At 38.2% G+C, this 20625-nt stretch overlaps 1 protein-coding gene across 2 annotated transcripts; it reads right to left on the bottom strand.

Annotated features, from left to right (window-relative positions):
- Positions 1-381: 381 nt before the first annotated feature.
- On the bottom strand, positions 382-20279 carry LOC113107715 (zinc finger and BTB domain-containing protein 34-like). 2 transcript variants are annotated; one of them, XM_026270398.1, is made up of 3 exons: positions 19865-19974; positions 19603-19730; positions 382-8516 (listed from the first exon to the last, which is right to left on the bottom strand). In XM_026270398.1, the coding sequence occupies exon 3, from the start codon at positions 8480-8482 to the stop codon at positions 6953-6955; it is 1530 nt and encodes a 509-aa protein (XP_026126183.1). In that variant the 5' UTR covers positions 8483-8516; positions 19603-19730; positions 19865-19974; the 3' UTR covers positions 382-6952. The 2 variants fall into 2 exon arrangements, with proteins under 2 accessions (XP_026126183.1, XP_026126182.1); XM_026270397.1 differs by lacking the exons at positions 19603-19730; positions 19865-19974 and adding an exon at positions 20021-20279.
- Between the last annotated feature and the right edge of the window lie 346 nt (positions 20280-20625).

Genomic DNA, 20625 nt, shown 5'->3' with positions numbered 1-20625 from the left:
ATTACCAGCTTGATCAAAGTCCACCAGGTCAGTTTTTGCCCCACCAGCTGGTAATCCATCTGACAAATCTAGATCCAATTTCAGACCCAACACGATACATTTTTTTGACTATTTAGATTTTAAATGTATACAGTAGTGATTATTATTATTCATTTAATACAAATAAGGATGTTTATTCAAAATGAATATGCATAGGTCCTGCTCAAGCCCTTATAAAATGTAAACTGTAGTTGCAGCACGTCTACATATTACTGCTATTTTAATTGACAGTAATTAATCTGCTGTGCATGTGCGCCATCTAGTGGACATCCGCATGAATGTACAAACACATTTCAATGCATATTTTATATGCGTGAATGAGTAAAGCAAAGAGACATTTTGCCAAATCAGCATCTTTATTGTACAAACAAATGCATTTTTTATCTATTGACATTTCTTTGTATCATAAAAAAGCAATATACAAGCTTTAAGAACGAAAATAAAAAGCAGCACAGAATGATTATGAGTAAAATATATAATTTGAATAAATATAACTTTATATTTCATGCTATAAAATAAAATTCATAAATGTTGAGTTAATTGTTACAGCATCAGCTAGCTGCATGTACTTCATAGTTGTATAAAACAGTAGATTTCTGAGGTTCAAAGTTGGGTTGTGAGGTTGTAGTATATGGATGACAGAAGGTTGGACAGAGTGCTACTTATTACGATAAGACCTAAAGATCTACTTTCCTCAGCGGTGAAACTCACATGCTTTCGGGAAGAGCAAGAACGGAAACATTTAGGTGCGTCTTACCACACCTATGAGGCAGACTGTATCGGGAACCAATGACTGAGGAGTTGTTTCCCCACCTGAAGTAAAAGTGCAAGCTTAGTTTTGGACGCACAAAGATCATTGCGCATCCAAAATGGCATTTTCTGAATACTAGTAAACCCTGAGTTCTACTTTTTACTTTTTGCAATGTCCAAAATACATGAGAGAACAAGAGTCTGACAGAGCTTGCATTAAAGGAATACTCATCCAGAAATTAAAGTCTGATGAAAATGCACTCAATCTCGTGCCATCCGAGAGATAGAGGAGTTAACTTTATCAGAACACATTTATAGAAATGTAGCATTACCCCATTTGCCCACCAAGTGAATGGATGCCATCAGAATGAGAGTTCAAACAAAGTTTCCAACAAGTAATCCTCCAGTCCATCAATTAATGTCTTCTGAAGTGAATCTGCATGTTTTTAACTTCAAACCATAGCTTCCAACTAAAACAGAAGTCCTCGATCAATAGCACTGCTTTCTCCAGAGAAAAAGTAATCTTGTCTGAATCAGGGGAGAAATATGCACTAATCAAATTCACATTTAGAAGCCAAAACTAATTAGCCAAAACAAATATGTTGGTGGATTTTGATGTAAGAGGAGGACAACAGATGATGTATTTTTTCACTGGAGGAAGACTTATGAATTATGGACACAACAATTAAAAAGGCTTAATGATGGCTTCGTTTCTTACAAAAACACAGCTTTTCACTCCATAAGATGTGGATTACTTGTGGACCGTGATGTTTTTATCAGCTGTTTGAACTATGATTCTGACGGCATCCATTCATTAAGTGATAAAAAGCTTAATTTCTTCAAAGATGTTACATTTCGAAATTGCCATAGTACATTTTCAGCATATTTTCATTTTTGGGTGAACTATTCTTTTAAGAATTCTGATTGGCCAGTTATATCTGCATTTTCAAAGCATGAAGAAAGAAGATCTTTAGCATACACCATAGCGGCAGGTTACATCTCTCAAAGATCACTTTCTTATTTGACAGATAAAAATAAAAAAAAGATGCAACTTTTCACCAGTGGCACTGGTCGATGAAGTACAGACAGAATGTGGTGACCACAAAAACAAGAAGCCACTCTGTAGAAGCATATTTGTCCAACCTGTCCAAGTTTTCACATAAAAGTATTTCTTAAAACATGAGAAAAAAAATCCTCTCCTTGCCATAAATGACCTCAGCTCCCTGACATCCTGAATTCATTCATTTTGAGACACAATCCTCCTGCAATCTGAGAGGCAGACAGACTCCAACGTAAAAAAAAAAGAAAAGAAAAGGCTCTTAAAAAGGTTATTGCTTTTGCATATTACACAGTGGAGACATGTTGGAAGTGGAGAACCGGTGGAAGACTTCAAGATTTTCTTTTCTTCAATATCTCTAGGTTTAGCTCAGTGTTCATAAACTACCTGAAGTAAGTCAACAGTTAAAAAGGACGAGCTGCAAAATCAAAAAGTAGTCCAACAGCCTTCCCTGTAAACCATCTTTTTTGATTATTGTGCATGGCACAAACTGAACTGGTTTTATGTGAACAAAGCAAGTGAGTATGGACCATGAGTATCTAGGTCAAATGGCGGAGTATGACTCTATTAGTACAGTTCATTTAATCATTTACAAATGTATGTTAACCCCATATCACCGATTTAACATCTTTTTGCTTATACATTATAAAACCCAAAAAGAAACCTGACCAGTCGTAAAGCACCATTAAAGGGGAAACACATCCCAAGCAATAACATTTGAGGCTTTATGAGTCCCATAAGTTGGGAGCATTACATGGTCAATTAATCCCTTATGGAATACATTATTTATTATTAAAAAAGTAAATCATTAAGTGCATGCCAGGTGAAATATCACATAAGAGATATAGCTATAAATGAAAATCACTTTCAAGTGTTAAGACAAAAACAAAAAGTAATCTGTAGTTTCGTATTTCAACGCGGAGGGCACCATGCAATTCTACTTGAACAATAAGTGGGCCGGCATGCATATTTCCCCCCGGACCAAACAATATACATAACACAGCGATCTGCTAACCTGAAAGCATCATCTTTCTGATGAGATTATAGCCAAGCATAAATCAACTAACTTTTTTTTTTTTTTTTTTAAGAGGAAGCTTCTGTATCGTGAAGCTGCTTGATTGTCCCATTTTACTATCTCAGCATATTCACTTTGTGTGGAAACTGCATGATGATTCTGACGTGAAAATCTCTGTCGCTTCAATGCATATCGATCCCCTACAAATAGGATGTTTTCCCATAGAAACAAAAAGAATGATACAGAATAAAACATATACAACTATACAGACAGAACCCTTACTGCATGTCTCAATTACGATCTAACAGGCATATTGCTTTTGCATATACCTTTAGTTCAGTATTTTTTAAAAAGATCAGGCTGATACATTGATACCACCAAAAATAACAAACATGTCTGCCTTCTTTGAAAGAAACCCTCATCTCATTCCCATAATCTTGCATGGCAAAAAAAAAAAAAAGAAATTCTCATATTGAAGTGATTCACATACACTTCATTTCAAAGGTTTGAGGTCAGTAAGATTTTTAAAAGGCTCACAGCAAAACACTAATATTGTGAAATATTATTATAATTAGAAGTAAATATTTTCTTATCATATTTAAAAATGTACATCTATTTCTGTGTTGGCAAGGCTGAATTATTCGCAGCCTTTACTCCAGTCTTCAGTGCCATATGACCCTTCAAAAATCATTCTTATATGATTTTTTTTTTCATTTAATTAATAATTTCTTCTAATTAAATGTTGAAACCATTAATGTTTTGCTGCTCAGTATTTTTAGGGAAACCATATTTTTCTTTGATGAACAGACAGTTTAAAAGAACAACATTTATTTGAAATACTAATCTTTTATAACATTATAAATGTCTTTAGTTTATTATCTTTTTGATAAATTGAATGCATTATTTCTGAATAAAACTATAAATTTCTTAAAAAAAAAAAATACTAAATCTTGCTGACATCAAACCGTAATGAAGCCTATGTTTCACATTCAATCAACGTCCTTGACCCAAAAAAAAACAAAAAAACTTTGTATTATCATTCTTTAAAGACCACAGTACAACATCCAAAATCTCTTCATCAAATACTAAAACATACAGCTTTCATCGTAAAACATCATCTCAACAAAACCTACCTAACACCAATGTGTGAAACACATGACAGCCAATGCTATAAAATCCCGACAGGTGTTAGAGCCAGCATGAGGCTGGGAAATGAGACTGAGAAGATCTACGGATTCATTTGTTCCAGGGCTTGGTTTTGGTCTTTCTTTGTCCGCTGTGCAACATACCACACAAACCCTTTACAATTTTTGGTTTGCTCTTTGGTTAGTGGCCAAAGTTACGTTCACATTATCTAAGATGAACGGGAACATTACGATAAAAAGCAACAGAGAAAATCTAAACATGTTCAGCGAACAAAGCAGTCAGGCTTACAATGTTTCAAATGGCATAAATGGCATCTCATAGCACAGAACGACACCAAACATGCTGTCAGTAGTACAAGGTGTTCTGCGTTCAGAGTTTTGGCTCTTGATAACTGTAGTTATCACATTGGCTCATTGTTTAAAACTGCCACGAACTGATTCAAAGCTAAAAAAATACAAATAAAATAAAAGTATAAGGTTAATTCTCATTCATCTGCCAGTAATACAAGCACATGAAGAGATTTCAATGGCACAAATAATTCAGCATTCAAAAATTTGCACTTTGAGTGAAACTGATTTTAAAGAGAGAGAGGAAGGGCAGAAGTCCTGAAGCTCGATTTGAAATCTCAGAATACTTTAACTGAGACTATTACTATTTTATAAAATAAAAATGGTATACGAGTAAACACCACAAAAGAAAAGTACACAAACTGAAAACGAAAACAGAACAGCACCATAATGTAAGTCACTGCGTATTTTAACTTGTCGTACTTTCAGAAACGAGTTTTGTCCAAGGCGTGATACTGGATGCGGTTCACAGAATTAAGGAGTTGTCTTGGAAGGATAATACCGGAGTTTCTAGACAAAAGGGAACACTGCTTACGCTAACTATCCTTGGCTAATGGTTGTTAAAGTTAACTTATGGAGGGCGTGGTAAAGTAAATATCCAAATGGTATTTCGGGCAAACTTGAAAGCACTTGAATCTTGTAAAAGCGAGGCATGTTTTAATCTGTCTGAGCATCGAGAACTATAAATCAAATTTACTGCACAGTCAGGGAAGCAGATGCTCGACTATAAAATAGAGTCCACAATACGCCATTTTACTTGTTTTGCATCTTATGTAGCCGCTTCTATCACTCCTTAGAATGAATCAAATAAGTGATAAGAAATAAAATGTATCTAAAATTGGCATGTGAGACAACAAGGAGCCTTATTCAATCACAGGTCAAGAAAAAAAAAAAAATGAGGTATGACGTTTTGCACCAGTTACATAACAATGAAAATGGATGAGAAGAGATATTGTGGAGATAACAGGCATCCAGGGCTCTCTCTTCACAATACTAAACGTATAAAAGTGCCCACAACAGTGGTACTGACACTACAGGTTTATCTTATTACTGCTCTATTGTAGTTTGAAACCCTACACTATACCTCCTGAATAAACAATACACCTCCATACAATTTAACGTTAACAAAAGCATACCGGCAGTAAGTGAATCTTCTTCAATTATACATTTCTGCACTGAAACATCATACGTTTTGGTCTATACATTGACAGATGCACAAGTGTGACAAGCCAAAGAGAGCTTCTTCTCAAAGCTGTCTATTCAGCACCAAGGAGTTCTTTCGAGCCAGCTGAATACAAGAAGAGCTGTTTGAAATTTTAACCACTGATCGAGCGTGTACATTAATGCTATAAATATTTCACCAAGACGTTTATTTCCCCCTTCTTCCTATGGCGGTATGGCCCTAAGGCAATTTTCATAACTTGCATGACTCCCGCACTACTTTTAGAAACGCATCTACAAATATATTAATATATAATTTAAACTTTCATTTTTAAAGGCACACCCTCCTCACTGGTGTTTGAAAAAACAGAGAAAGAAAGTTGGCATGAAAGCAAAAGTAAAAAATGTGACAACATTTCTTAACTGAATAGAATTTTTGACTGTGCTGCTACTCTAGCACGAATCTGTGATTATACTGTTGATATTATACCTGAAACCAAATGGATAATATTACAGAAAAGGTTGAGTGACAGACTGTGATTTTAGGAAAAATATGGCATTTAAAAACTAATAATAATCATTCCTGGATCCTAGGAAAACACCACAGGTACACCTTGTACTAGAGTCTTGTACAATATTCTCATAGATGCGGACAACATGGCTGCTAAGGAAAAATGAGCAAGATTAATCCAGAATTCATACAATCACTAAGGAATATTTCACTGAAGTTTCAAGCTTGGGTAGAGTGGAGATGTTTTGTTCAGGGGTTTCACCGCGACATTAATTCAAACCCTATGAAAACAAAACAAAACAAATGTGACTTTACTGAGAAAAGTTTCTTCCCCTCCATTCAGGTTCTTTGCTATGAGGTAAAACCTGGCTGGAGTTGACGACAAGCTACAAATACTGTCCATTATGAGTTTATGTTGAGGTTGTATAATGAGGTATTGAACGGATGGATCACAAAAAGAGCCTTGCACTGGCAGATAAACCATTCCTTGTGAGTGAGTGACCCACTACAGGCCACATGTGCAAAAACAGGTCAGGTAAAAGCGTGATATGACAAGCATCTCATCTGAGCTTTCACATTATTCATTATTGCAACATGCCTATATTACTCTGTAAATATGTTGAAAAACATGGAAATATATATATATATAGATATATATAAAAAATGTGATAAAACTTTTAGGAGGCCTTGATTACAGAGACCTCCTCCCCGATTATAGGACTCCTTCCCTTTGAAAAGCTCCTTAAAAACTTTCTCTCGATCTTTGTCCTGTGTAGAACTTCCACAAAAATGGATGAGTAGAAAATGCGCAAGGCAGGTTATTTCTTGTCGTTCTTTAAAAACAGCTGGGCTTAATCATGAAACGAGTAACCCTTAATGCTTCCTTATTAGATAAGGAGGACCAACAACCAAATAAATGGAAAACTTTATTCTCTGTGTCCACGCAGGGGTTTGGATTGAGGGGTTTCTTCCGGACTACACTTGCCACTCTCTTCGCTGGGGGTTTTCGTTGACAAATCATCGGGATAAGCTGCTACGCAGGCTGCTTCGCCTTCGGAGGCATCCTCTTGCTCCGCTCTCTGGCCATCTGGTGCCTCTCCCAGCAAGTCAGTGTGATTGTTGACGTCCGTGCCAGAGGTCATGTGCTTCTTGCGCAAATGCTGATTGAGTGTGCCTTGGAAGGGAAAGCATTTGCCGCAGATCTGGCAGTGGAAGGGTTTGTTGTCCGTGTGGCCACGGATGTGGTACTCCAGCTGATCTTTGCGGGTGTACTTCTTGCCGCAGAACTTGCAGACGAAGGGTGTAATGCCCATGTGCAGACGCATGTGACGGTCCAGGCTACCCTTTTGGTTAAAGGACTTGCCGCAGTAGATGCAGATGAGGCGCTCGTTGTAGGGGTACCACTGTCCGCGGAAACTCCGCTCTCTAACGTCATTCTCGAAGGTAGTTGCCGTTGCAGGTGGATCTCCTTCGGTGGCACCAGGCTTGAGCTGAGTAAGCAGATCAGCTTGAAGAGGCACGGGACGTTTCGGTCGGGCACGACCACCCCGGACGCTGCTGAGCAAGGAGCGAGATGGGCTAGAGGAACTCAGGCTGACGAAACAGGAGGAAGGTAGTGCTGAGTAAGTATATGCGGCAGAGGAAAGCACAGGCCCGTACGATCCCACGCTGACAGCCAACACCTGTTCTCCGTCCACCAGCTCTGTGTGGTAGCCGTCATCACCGGCCGATGAGCTATCGGAATAGGGCCGGTCCGTTTTCTCCAGCTTGATATGGACATCTGTTACCTGTCCATCCTTGCCGATGAGGTCTACTTGTTCAGACTCAACCTCCATGGACACCTCCTGCTCGGATATGCTGTCGCTACTCCCTCGGTCTGACTGACCCTCTTCTGCCACTCCCTTACCTGAGCTTCGGCCCTCCCCGCAATGATTCTGCCGAGAATAGTAGGGTGGCGAAATCTGGGTGGGGTTTACAAAGATGCCTCCGTCTTTCACTCCGTTGCGGACAGCCCTTGAGGTGGTGCAATCATTATCTGGATCGATCCCAGTAGGCACAGGGACGCTGATCTTAGAGTGAATACCCTCAAGAATCTGTGTGCATTTGTCAATCACAGCCTGCATTTGGAGGAAGCTGGCAGCCGTGAGGAAGCTGATGACATCACGTAGACGCAATGACATTCGGCCAGTGTAGCAAAAGGCGAGCAGCTGCTCAAACACCTCAGGGCTCTTGATTACGGAGATGGAGAGGCCACTCATCGTGCCTAGCGATGAATGATCGCGGAAGTACGGTGAACTGGCGGCCAAGACGGCCTTGTGGGCTCGGAATGGCTGGCCCTGAATGTGCACAATGATGTCGCACAGCTTGCCCTGGAGACGGAGCTCATTGAGCTGGTTCAGGACGGTATTGCTGAACTCAGGTACATCGAACTCTATGAGGCTACCACAGTCCTCCATGACTCACTAACGTCTCTCCTGGTTTGTAGGGAACCTTAGAAAAGAAAAAAGAAAAATGTGTGAGGAAACACATTTATAGGAATTAAAGGTACTCTAAATGTAAGGTAGAGTATATGTAAGCACAGATGGAAATTGTGTTTTTTTTTTTTTTCACATTCATTGATATCTACAGAATTCTACACTCTTTAAGTCGGGCTCCAAAAATTAATCCCAGATTTTCCCCCTTCCAGGCATTGGAGATAATTTTTTTTTTAGCACATCGGTCGGTTCCCCATGTTAGCGTGTATTATCTTGTAATGTGAGACGTTTACAAATCGGGGCCATCCCGATCATATAAAACATGTCTGCTATTTAGGTCTTTAAATCAGTGTGATTACGGCTATGAATATGTCAGTAATTACACAAAAGCTGTTGAATAGTGGAGATGGAGGAAAATGCTTGTGGAAGTTTTGCAATAACACAACTGTATGTATAATGTGTCAAAAGGTACCACAACTGCAAGAGCAAAGGGAAGCGCTGGGGTTTTGAGCATACCGGGTGAATGCAGAAACCCACTAACATTAGTTGCTGAAATGTCAATGCGTGACTTAAACTGATTGTGTGATGTGCCACGATTGTCAAATCTTGCAGTGTGCGCATCAGGGATGGAAATTAACTTTGTCCACCGGCCACTGTGGTTGGTGGATTTCAAAATCTACCAGCCACTCAATGTTTTTATCAGCCACTTTATTGTTTTTAACCGACAATGTGTGAAAATTTATACTACAAGATCTACAATACTTGAGCAGTCTTTAATAGGGGTGTGCATTGGCACTGCCCTCACGATTCGATTCGATTACGATTCACCAGGTAACGATTCGATTCAATTCGATTCTACGATGCATTGCGATGCATCAAAATTCTACTGCACACAAGGCAAATTTTTCATCAGTCATGAGGCAATAGAAGCATATATTAAACAACAGATTTTATTGACTGCTATGTGTCTCCTGTATCTTTGACATAAAAGTTATTAAATTAAATTAAATGTAATAAAATAAAATAAAATGTAATTAAATCAAATGTAATTAAATCAAATTAAATGGTACAGGGTATTGGATATGGCATTTTCATACCTGAAAATGAAAACAATCAAAATCACTGCTTTCAGTGCTTTTTTTTTTTTTTTTTTTACACATAGTAAAATAGCAGCTCTAAGAAAGGGCACTTCCTGAAGTCCTGTGCAAATATCAAAATAATAAGTAGCACTATTTTAACAACAACCACCCAGGAATAAAAATATTCAGTGCAACAACACACAGTAACCACTTATTACTGTGAAACTTTTTTCAAGTAGTTAAGTAAAGTGCAAACTATTCTCAACAAAACAGCAGCTTAGCAGCTATATGACAATGACAATGACAATTATATGCCTGCCCCCTGATCCTACCATCACATCAGCTGCATACAATCGGTAGCTTATACCGGGGCTCAATTGTTTCAAGCATGTGGCAAAACCCCACATTTTCTACCACAGAATAGGGTCGTAGATCCTTCGCTATAAAACATGCCACGGATCGTGTGATCCTCTTTGCTCTCTGGAAGTTGTGTGGCAATGTTGATCAGGATACCAATGATCAACATGGTTCGTGAAGTTAGTTGTATTGCCAACGTGCTTAATTTTAGTGTGGCAGATTTTACACACCGCGTAAGACGTGTCTAGTGTCCCATTCACTTCATAAAATCCTAAATGTGCCCAGATGTCCGCTTTCCAAGCTTTGGGCGCGTTTTTTATAATCCGTCTATCACGGTCATCTCCCTCCGCCTCAGCCATCTTGCTTGTTGTTGTTGTTATTCTCCCGGAACCGGAAGTATTTAAACTTCACAACTTTTTTGTCCGCCAGAAAATAAACAGTGACATAATCGATTATGGCACTTTGCCGCATCGATGCTGAATCGTTCATGCCCCGCATCGCGATGCATTGCCGAATCGATTATTGTTGACACCCCTAGTCTTTAATCTTAAATCTCAATATAATACTGACATTTTCTCTTTCAGTGATGATCAAAAATGCTGCTTATCTAGGCAGTTTACTAGGTTTTTAAACAGCCGACTCTGAAGTAGCTCATTCTCTCAGCTCCGTAGCCCAATTGGATGATACACTGCACTGAACTTTTTTAATGCACAGAAACATTTTTGTGATATTCTAAACAGTTTTTGTACGCATTAATAATGTTGTATTTAATTCCAAAGGAAAGGATTCACCAGTATAAGTGTAATTTTATTTATTTATTTTTTTCACAACACAAAATCACATGCATTTGGCTGGTGACGGGTGCTAATTTCCCTAATCTGCATGTTTAAGATTTAAATGTAAAATTATTATTTTATTTTTTAAGATTTGAGGAAAGAAAATTTGCTAAGATTTTTCTTATGCGTGTGTTGCAAACAGATTTCATAATCAGTTAGGATTTTAAAACTCTTGTAGCCCAAGCTTGGCATTAGAGAGGAAAAAAACTAATGCATGAAACTCTAGTAATAATTAGAGATGTTCCGATACCCTTTTTCTCTTCTCGATACCGATTCCGATACCTGGGCTCAGGGTATCGGCTGATTCGGAGTACTGATCTGATACCTGAGTGATTATCTGTATATACTAGGGCTGCACGTTCTCAAGTTTTTCATTAACTGTTAACCGAGGCCCTTAGCGGTTAATACTCGGTTAACCATAGTGTGCCATAGTAACCATAACCATAGTAATTTCCGGACATTGGCCGAAAAAAAAATTTAATCTCTCCGGTCAAATTGTCCTATTAAAACTGCCTAATAATGCTGCCCATTAACACAATCTGAATTTGAGAATAAGCCTAAAATGTATAAGGCAAAAGGTAACAAGCAGACACCGCGGCCGCCTCGCTAAGGCTATGACTATGTTTGACACGTACAATATTTGAAAAGCGATAATTATTTATTTATTTAAATTACATTTATATCTGAATTTATGTCAACCTATAGACTTTCAAATATCAAAATGTAATGAATTAATATGTATTTTTGTACAAAATTACATATAAACATATTTTCCTATTATACTTTGCCTGGAAACGCTTCCAACAAGGCGTCGGTTCTATTTCTAGCATGCACGCGTCGAGCCGCGCCTGAGCCGCGCGTCTCACGCAGGCAGTCGGCAAGCTATAACCTGTTAACATGGGAGCCGAATTAAAAACAGACACGCCACGCAGCTGAGATGCTTTCACGCATCCAGTGTGTCCTGACCGGCCTAATGATGCCCGGGTGTTGGCTGTTGAGATTACAACAACGAGGTTGTACTTGAAGTATATCTAAGCACTGTATTGCAATACTTGCATTTTGCCCCGTCACTCGTATTAGCCCGCTTCATATTAGAAAAATGACTACTTCTTGTGGACATTACAAATGTCTGGGAGCGATGTGGCGGTCTCTGGTGGTGCAAAAATGTATTACAACTAAATTCAATGCACGCCATTGACGTCACTTAACCGAGCAAAATGTTTCACTCGGTTACAAAATTTTTAACAGTTAATCGTTAACTGGTTAACCATGGACACCCTTAGTATATACAGCTGTATATACTACTTGCCCTGTGTAAATTGCTAGAATTATTTTATGGTGTGCTTCAGACTTATCCCTTAATAAAACATGAACAAATACATGGTGAACTACTGTATTTATTACAGTATTTTTATTATCTGACATGAATTTGACAGAAATATTATTTATTTTCTTAAGCGAAAAAGAACTTCAAATGCAGCCAAAAATCTAACACCGCAAACTAAAAAAGGTATTTTAGTTTTACAATATAACTGTATAAAAAACTGCAACAAATAAGTCTAGGAATATAAAAAAAAAATGATATATTAATCAGACAATCTCTTTACAACAAAAGTAAAAAACAAGCAATCGTCTAAGCATAATTATTATTATTAATAGAGACGTATTATTATTACTATATAGAGACATAGCTTAATCTACTGTAGACTACAACAGTAGCTTATTATATTGTCAATTTACTCATGTTAAACCAAATAGTTTTCTCAAATTAAACGGTATATTCTCATGAAGTGACGGTTTATGCGTTCGTGTCCTCATATAGTGACACATGGCAGAGACTGCAAAACAGCGAGCTCCCGCGCATCTGCGCCCATCACCCACAGAGATGTAGAATTTGCAGGAGTAATACTGAAATAGTATTTTGCAGTTTAATATTCACAGACACTATTATATATATTTGGCTACAGTCTGGAGCCCTTGCGCTTAGACTAACATGGAAGCGACTAAACGCAGCTGCGGGTACCGAATATACTTGGGAGACGGTAACTTACTACCGATACTACAGAGATGCTGGTATCACATTTAAAAATTTTCAGCACCGACTATGGTTGGTCCAGTCTGAAATACTGCTAAACAGCGGACATACTGCTAACCATGCCGATGCCAGAATTTGTTGTGGTATTGGTGATATTTCCGATACTAGTATCGGAATCGGAAGAACTCTATTAATAATTAGGGTTTTAAATTCAAGACAGTACAGTACAAATCTACACTTTAACCCTATTAACAAACAAAATGTGTTTTGGTACATACTGTACCAACAACTGCTTACTGTCTAACCACACTTCCCTAGTCTTTTTACACATGATGAAAGTAAACATCCTGCTGTACTACTCAAATGTAACATCAAAATGAAAACAAAAAACAAAACTTCCATTTACTTACTGAAGGTATCTGTTAACTAGTGCATTATTCTTCAAATCAAGGAACATTAATTTTGCATATCACATTACCTAGATGTACTTAGTATATGGTTAGGGTTACTTGCATGAAATTATGCATAATGTATTATTATAATAGTAACTACATGTAACAAGGATACCTTAATGTTACCTTTATTTCTTTGAAAGAAGTGTCTTGTGCTAAGAAAGACTGTATTAAAAAAAAAAAAGTAGTGTGGAAAAAAATTTTTTAGAAAACGGTTTTATATTTTAATGTGTTTTAAAATGTCATTGCTTCCTGTGATGACAAAACTGGATTTAAAGCAGTTATTACTCCAGTTTACAATGTGACATGATCCTTCCAATGCCATTTTGGTGTTCAGAAAATATTTCTCATTATCAGTGTGCTGCTTAATCGAGGGAAATATTTCAGGATTCTTTGATAAACAGCATTTCAAAACAACATAATCTATTGATCTGATATGAATCTTGAGTTACATTATACATATCTATACTGTCAGTAATGACTGAACCCAAACTATTGAATGCTAATGTATATGTTGGCATGAGTTTGTTTGGATCTCAGTGGGATAAATGTTTTGAAAAACCAGAACATTCTGTAATAAGACACTGCATCTGACTAATTTCACAGAGATTCATAAAGCAGAAAAAAAGCAGGCGAACATATGGCCAGTTTACTTTGGCTCTAGAGTGCAAGTTTTTGTAAAGCATCTAGTGCACACTTTGACCCAATCCTTTGTGTGATCTTTACACTGAAACTAAAGCACTTTAAAAACTCAATAGACATCATCTCTTTAAATGACAAAAACAGCCTATAGCCATGACTGGTCTTCAAACACCTTAGATGTTTATGGGTGTGTTGTTCAGAGACATCATTAGATCAAATTGATGCACAGCCAAAAATGATGTGGGAGAAAGAGTGATCCATCATTAAGAGCATAAAAGTACTACTGCAGGCACTAAATTTGCAAGTAACATGTTGAACAACACAACACATTATAAAAGCTGCATTTGAGAAGAAATGGAAAAAAGCTAAATTCCCAATAATCTCGTAAAGGAAAGGCTGTTCATCTTATCTTCCTCTTTACAATTTTCTCTCTTAGCCCTCCTATTTCAGTTGTTTTATTAATGTTAAATGGATAATTCACCCAAAATTAAAACATTCTAATTCCTGTTATGTCCTTGTTCACATGTACATGAAGAAGACTTGTCAGAAAGGCATTGCACCACTGCTATGTGAACCAAGCTTAAACTCAAGTTTGACAGGTTGCCAGAGAATGTAAACTCCGTTGATCTTGTGGACCCAAGGGGGCAAGTGTCCTGGCAGCGCTCCAGCGAGATGCAATCACGTATTTCGCACTCAGGCTCATGTCCCGAGGGGAGAGTTGAGGGGGATTTTAACTCTTGATCATTAAAAACAATAAAATCATTCAACTAAACTACTTCCTAATACTAGGGGTTACATGAGTACCAGACCAAGGGCCTATCCATATGGTGGATTGGTGAAAAGATTGTCTGTTAAAGGTTAGCAATTTCTCAGTGAGATAATGCGGCAGCGTCAACAGTGATATAAGAGATTTGGCAACGGTCAACGTGCATGTCAAAGGCTAATTTTTTTGGCATCAACAGAGCTGTTCCAGTTGAAGTAATCGAGTTGCCTTGGTTCACTGCATGACAGATCTTCATGTCTAATAATAAGTTACTTATTGTATCTCTTAACTTGTGGATCAGCATTTTTGTTTGATCTAAAACTGCAATTTTACACGCATTCGTATTTCATACCAGACCAAATCTGATGATGAAATTAGGTAAACACCGTCTCAGCCTAATTAATCTTCCTTAGGATAATCTCAATTAGCCTTCTTTAAAGTTTTATAGTCCTTTTTGGTTCCCAAATATTAGCAATCAGATCCAGACAATCACAGGCACAATAAAACTTTACATACTGTACACACACAAACATACACTACCCAAAATCCCTAAACAACAGTAAAAATAAAAGCTCAGGGCTAACCGGGAAAACTTCTTTTACCGGTTCACTGAGCAAGCCGTTAAGACTTAAAAACTGCAATATCAGCATTGGCAAACGAACACTGCAGAAGGCCTGCTTCAAGATAAGCAGCTTTTATCCTATTCTGCAAAATAAACCTTAGTCCAGTACTGCCAAAACTTGCTTAACATGCACAGTCTGGCAAACTTTGAGGGGAACTGTTTTTAAAAACTTCCATGAGAATACAGCGTATGCTATGCAGTGTGGTTTATCTCAGCAGCACTTTGATAGAAAAAGTAAGAAAAGTATCCAGAAAAATTGTGTCCATATATTCTAATACACATGTGTGAGGGGCCCTATCATATGCCTTGCACAATGCGGTGCAAGGCACGACACAAGTGTTTTTTTGTTTTTGCCATTTTCACGTTCTGAGCCACGTTGTTTAAATAGCAAATGCATTTGCACCCGAAATGAGGCGTGTTCAGGCGCATTGCTATTTTGAGGCAAATGAAATAGACCGGACCAACTAAAACCTGGTCTAAAGTCAATGGCGCGGAATTTTTTGTTAAAGAGTGCATTAGTAATATGCGCCTAAAGGTGGGTCCACAACGCTCGTACACTCTGCTTATTACACACTCAGGGGTGTACAGCAGCACACAAAAATGCCAAATATTAGAAATTAAAGGGTTACGATATAAAAGATTATTGTTGTGTAAGTAGGCTACATAAATATAAAAATTTCCTACAAGTCATAATGGATAGTCATTGCATGTATCAGGATTAGGCTACCTATTTGCTTGCACATGAGCATCTCAGTTTCCTCTGGATGCGTGGCGCAAGCGTCTCAACTGCGTGGCGTGTCCGTTTTTAATTCTGCTCCCATGTTAACAGGTTAGAGCATGCAGACTGCCTGCGTGAGATGTGCGTCTCAGGCGCGGCTCGAGCCGCGCGGAAAACGCGTGCATGCTAGAAATAGAACCGACGCCTATTTTTCACGGGACACGCAAGCGTGTCGGAAGCGTTTCAAGGCAAAATATACGAGGAAAATATGTTTATATGTCATTTTGTACACAAATACATATTAATTCATGACATTTTGATATTTGAAAGTCTATAGGTTGGCATAAATTCAGATATAAATGTAATTTAAAAAATAAAATAAATTATTATAGATTTTCAAATATTTCACCTGTCAAACATACTCTATTTTGCCCTCAATACTGTTAACGGTGTCCTTAAAAAAAAAAAGTTGATATTGTTGTCATGAAGACAAGAGCCTGGTTTTTTGGCGGCCTCCCTCTACGTTCACCTACAGCAGCAGCAGCAGCACGTCAGGCATGCTTCTGGTGTGTAAAGACACGGAAAACGCGAAGCATCCACCACGCTTCTGGCATGCAGCAGAGACGCCACACATCCAGTGTGAGACATGAGACATGTTACCGGCCTGAGACATGTTCAGTCTTTTGCACTTGCCGTGTAAACAGTAAATCCGTCATTGCCCAAACACAACTGGCTCTTAAAAGGAATGAGAGATAAGACTCGGATTGGTTTCTTGCACGTTATGCCCAAAACACACCCATTACCAATTAAGAGAATAGGTTTTAGACCATGCGCCAGGTGTGCCGACCATGTGCTTAGATCGCCAAAATAGGGCTTGAGGTCTTAAAATGACAACAGCCTAAGGTGCTGCTGTCTGTATTATAAAAGTGTTGATTTAATCACTGGCCAGATGGGGTCTTAATAAAAGTTGTCTGTCTAGGCAGTAAATGCATTTTTTTGTGACTAAAGAAAATTGAGAAAAATTTGAAAGTACGATCTGTAGTTTTCACAAAGTCCACCAGTTGACAGCTTTATTTCAATTCTTAATGTTGAGTCTTGAAGAAAATAAAAGTATTTTTATTCAAACAAACAGTAGTAAATACAACAATCTCTAATCACGTTTATATAACCGCTAGCATATCTATCATGATAATATAGCCTATATCTCAACAACACAGCAGCAGCTAGCTCGAAAGGCTACCAAAAAATGGGTCAGAAGCTCTGGGTAACATCCTTGGTCCCAGGCATGAGGCTACACCAAAGGAATCTTCAGTTAAAACACTAACATATTGCTCCCAATCGTGACAGGAGAAAGATCATAAAAAGGCCAATGTGCATTAGGAACATAGTCCAGGCCTGTTTTGTGCCTCCTCCCATTGCCATCTACGAGTCCAGCCATTCGGATGGCAAGAAAAGAAAAGCCGGCTACATCAAAGGGAAACTGCTGCACAAATTCGAAAGGATAATTAAGAATCGCTATAAAAGAACTGGCAAGGGAAATCAGCCAGGCTTTGCATATCTTACAGGCATAATCAGAGTGGATAAAAATACCACCAAGTCATTCTGTTTTGCTTCGGGTGCGCAGGTCAAAGGCATCCTTTCTTCTTTCCCAAGTCGATCCCCATTGAAGCTGGCCAAGAGACGAGGAGCACACAGCCAAAGCCCACTGAACCGTAAGCTTCAGGAACAAACTGCTCTTGAACATTCCCAAAAAACTTAAGTATTATACTAACAGCAGAAGTCATTAGATTCAGAAGCAGGTTACAAAAGCTGGAGCACCGGAGGTGATGTCTTGTGTAAGATACAAGAACAACCCTACCCCCCCCCCCCCTACACATACTATAAATCTGCCATAACAGGAGGACTTTCAAACCAAAACCCTTTAACAGCTAATACTGAGGAGAAGCAGCCACAGCCACAAAAATGAAAGGTTTATCGAGTGCAAAGCAATAACGCACACGGCTTAACTGTTTTGGCATCTTCTGTTCAGACAAGCCTGTTGGGAAACATTCCTAGTGGTTAGGAGGGACCTTTATGCCTTCAGAGACGCCATAAGCGCACCTATAGAATTAGTGAGCAAAATACGCCTTTTAAAAAGACAAGGAACCGGGGAAATCCACTGAGAAGACAGTTTGAACTTCCTGATGAGCAAACAAATATTTTTACTTTCAATATCAGATATTGTTCAAGTAGACATTTTTCAGGTACATAATCACCTTGAAAATATGCCAGAGGTTTCTACAGAACCTGAGTTTAAAAAAAAAAAAAAAAAAAAAAAAAAAAAAACAACCCGGAATGCTCTTACTCAAGTTTCACTCGGATATCCTTCCTATAGAACGTAACTGTGCCCACCCACTTTTTCCTGTGTGGTTGGTTAAAGGAGAATTTTCCCCATTGGTTTTTAAAAGGTTTTAGGCCATGAACCAAGCCAATAAGCTACGAAGTGAATCACAACGTTACAGACTTTAATTTGAAGAAAGAAAAAAAAATGTATCTGAAATTCAGTAAAGTCAAAGGTCATGAAGTCATGTGCATTTATCGGAAGGAATTACAATTGCATTGCGAATGGCAGAATTGAATTGATAGAGACATACAGAAAAAAAATGACATATTACGGGTAATCGTACAAAATCAATTGCCCTATGAAAGAAAGATTTTTCCTTTCAGAACCTGATTGTTGCACTCTTTTATTGTTGTGTACTGCTGTGATACATTTAGCCTACTAACCTGCATTTGCCAATTAGCAGCCACTTTTATCCAAAAAGACTAATAAATGAGGGGGAAAAATGCAAGCCATGTATCACACTTCTACAAACCAGTACTTCAAAGACTAGATATCTAGAAAACTAGATATGTGGGAAAGTAAAGAAAATGAAACTGTCCTGCCTTTAACACTTTGGCCTTTAAACCTCACTTACGTCTTGATTGTGTGAAGTATGATTTTATTTCAAGTATTATAATAGAGCCACTAATCACATACAATACAAACAGGCAAAACAATGTCCAACGATTCAGTTTTAAAAAGATTTTAAAAAACTACAACTTTCACGACAGAAAAATCATTATGGCACATTAACAACTTTTGAAAGTGAAACTATAAAAATGATTTTCTCATTCTTGCACAACACTCAGACTTTACTTTCCCTTTATGCCAATAAAAGTTTTAACTTACAGACACAGCACTCATTTTCATTTTGGGTGAACTAAAACTAGTAAACCTGTGACAAAGTCATCCCCTTAAACATATGTCATAATGGCTTTTGTCACTCATCGCTTTTGACGATCAAGTTACTAAGCTAAATAAATATAGTTTCACTTTAACTTTAAATAAATCATTACCACCTTGGCAAATAAATCAGTAACAGCTCAATAAACTCTGGTTGTTTCAAAACCTAGTGAGTTGTCTAAAAAGACAGCATTTGAAGGCATGACTGTACCATCAAACGAATTTATAATGTACAAACGATATATAGGTAAATTAGGCGGTTCACTAGTTTAATGACTTACACTTTCGATATTTAAATACCTTAACGTAATAAGCAAATGAAAAGTAACGTACTTCTGCCTCACGTCTCCTGTTGTAATCAAAAGTTGTACTTGTCCAAACACAAACAGGAGGGTGGGAAGTGGCCCACTGTCTTCTGATTGAGGGGAATGTGGAATGTGGAGGTTGGCAGCTAACACTGACTGCATCGGAGTTGAAAATAAACATGTAAGCTACGTTTAAGAGCTAAAGAGCGGTGTAAAATGGTAAGGTCAGATCGTGACAGATTCGCTCGGATAGGCAATGTTAATCTGCCCCGCGCTGCATGCGAACTCACCCTCATTACACCAGGCTAGCTCGCACCAAAGCTGTCACGGAATGCTAACAAGTTAGCCGGTTAGCGACATCTACTTAGAAGCGTCCGGTATAACCGCGTCAAATACAACAACCATGACGTCAGAGCGAATATAAAGCGCAATTCAAAATATCTCACCTTCTCTGATCAAACGTCGCCCATTCCTTTGCACAGCGACTCGCTTTAGCTCCAGCCTGGCCTCCTCCTTCCCCAGCTGTGCTCCTCAGCCGTTGCTATTTTTCCAGCTCTCTGCCCAACCGGAAGTGGACGCGTGCTGTCTCCAGGGGACGCGCTGTGTCTCTCGAGTTTCTTGACGCGCTGTCAGGGAAGTCGCTCGATAGATGCTATAGAGATCAGCGGTAGGGCTCGCCCCCTTCCCTGCGACTTTTTGGTACAAGGGTCAGACGGTGTATGTTTAAAGGTGTTCGCTTTGTTGCAATAATTTCAGTGAAGAGTATCCAGAATTCACTTCCGTGAATAACGTAACATACTAAACAAGATTCTGAGGCCGGATAATAAGGACAACAAAGTCTACTTAGAAGTCTTCTTAAAAAAAAAAAGAAATAATTAAAATAATAAGTATAATAATAATTATTATTATTATTCGAATATAGATAATGTTATACATGATAGGTAAAAATTTATAGCCTGAATGCACTGTAAGTCGCTTTGGATAAAAGCGTCTGCTAAATGCATACATTTAATTTAATTTAATTTTTAATTTATAATAATTATTGATATAT

The sequence above is a fragment of the Carassius auratus genome, chromosome 8 (genome assembly GCF_003368295.1).
Source record: "Carassius auratus strain Wakin chromosome 8, ASM336829v1, whole genome shotgun sequence".
NCBI classification, from domain to species: domain Eukaryota; kingdom Metazoa; phylum Chordata; class Actinopteri; order Cypriniformes; family Cyprinidae; genus Carassius; species Carassius auratus.
Note: the sequence above shows the minus strand (reverse complement) of the source record. Positions and strands in the feature narration are given on the sequence as shown.

Excerpts from the sequence above, each read along its gene's own strand:
- LOC113107715 (XM_026270397.1), bottom strand. The coding sequence starts at position 8,482 with ATGGAGGACTGTGGTAGCCTCATAGAGTTCGATGTACCTGAGTTCAGC.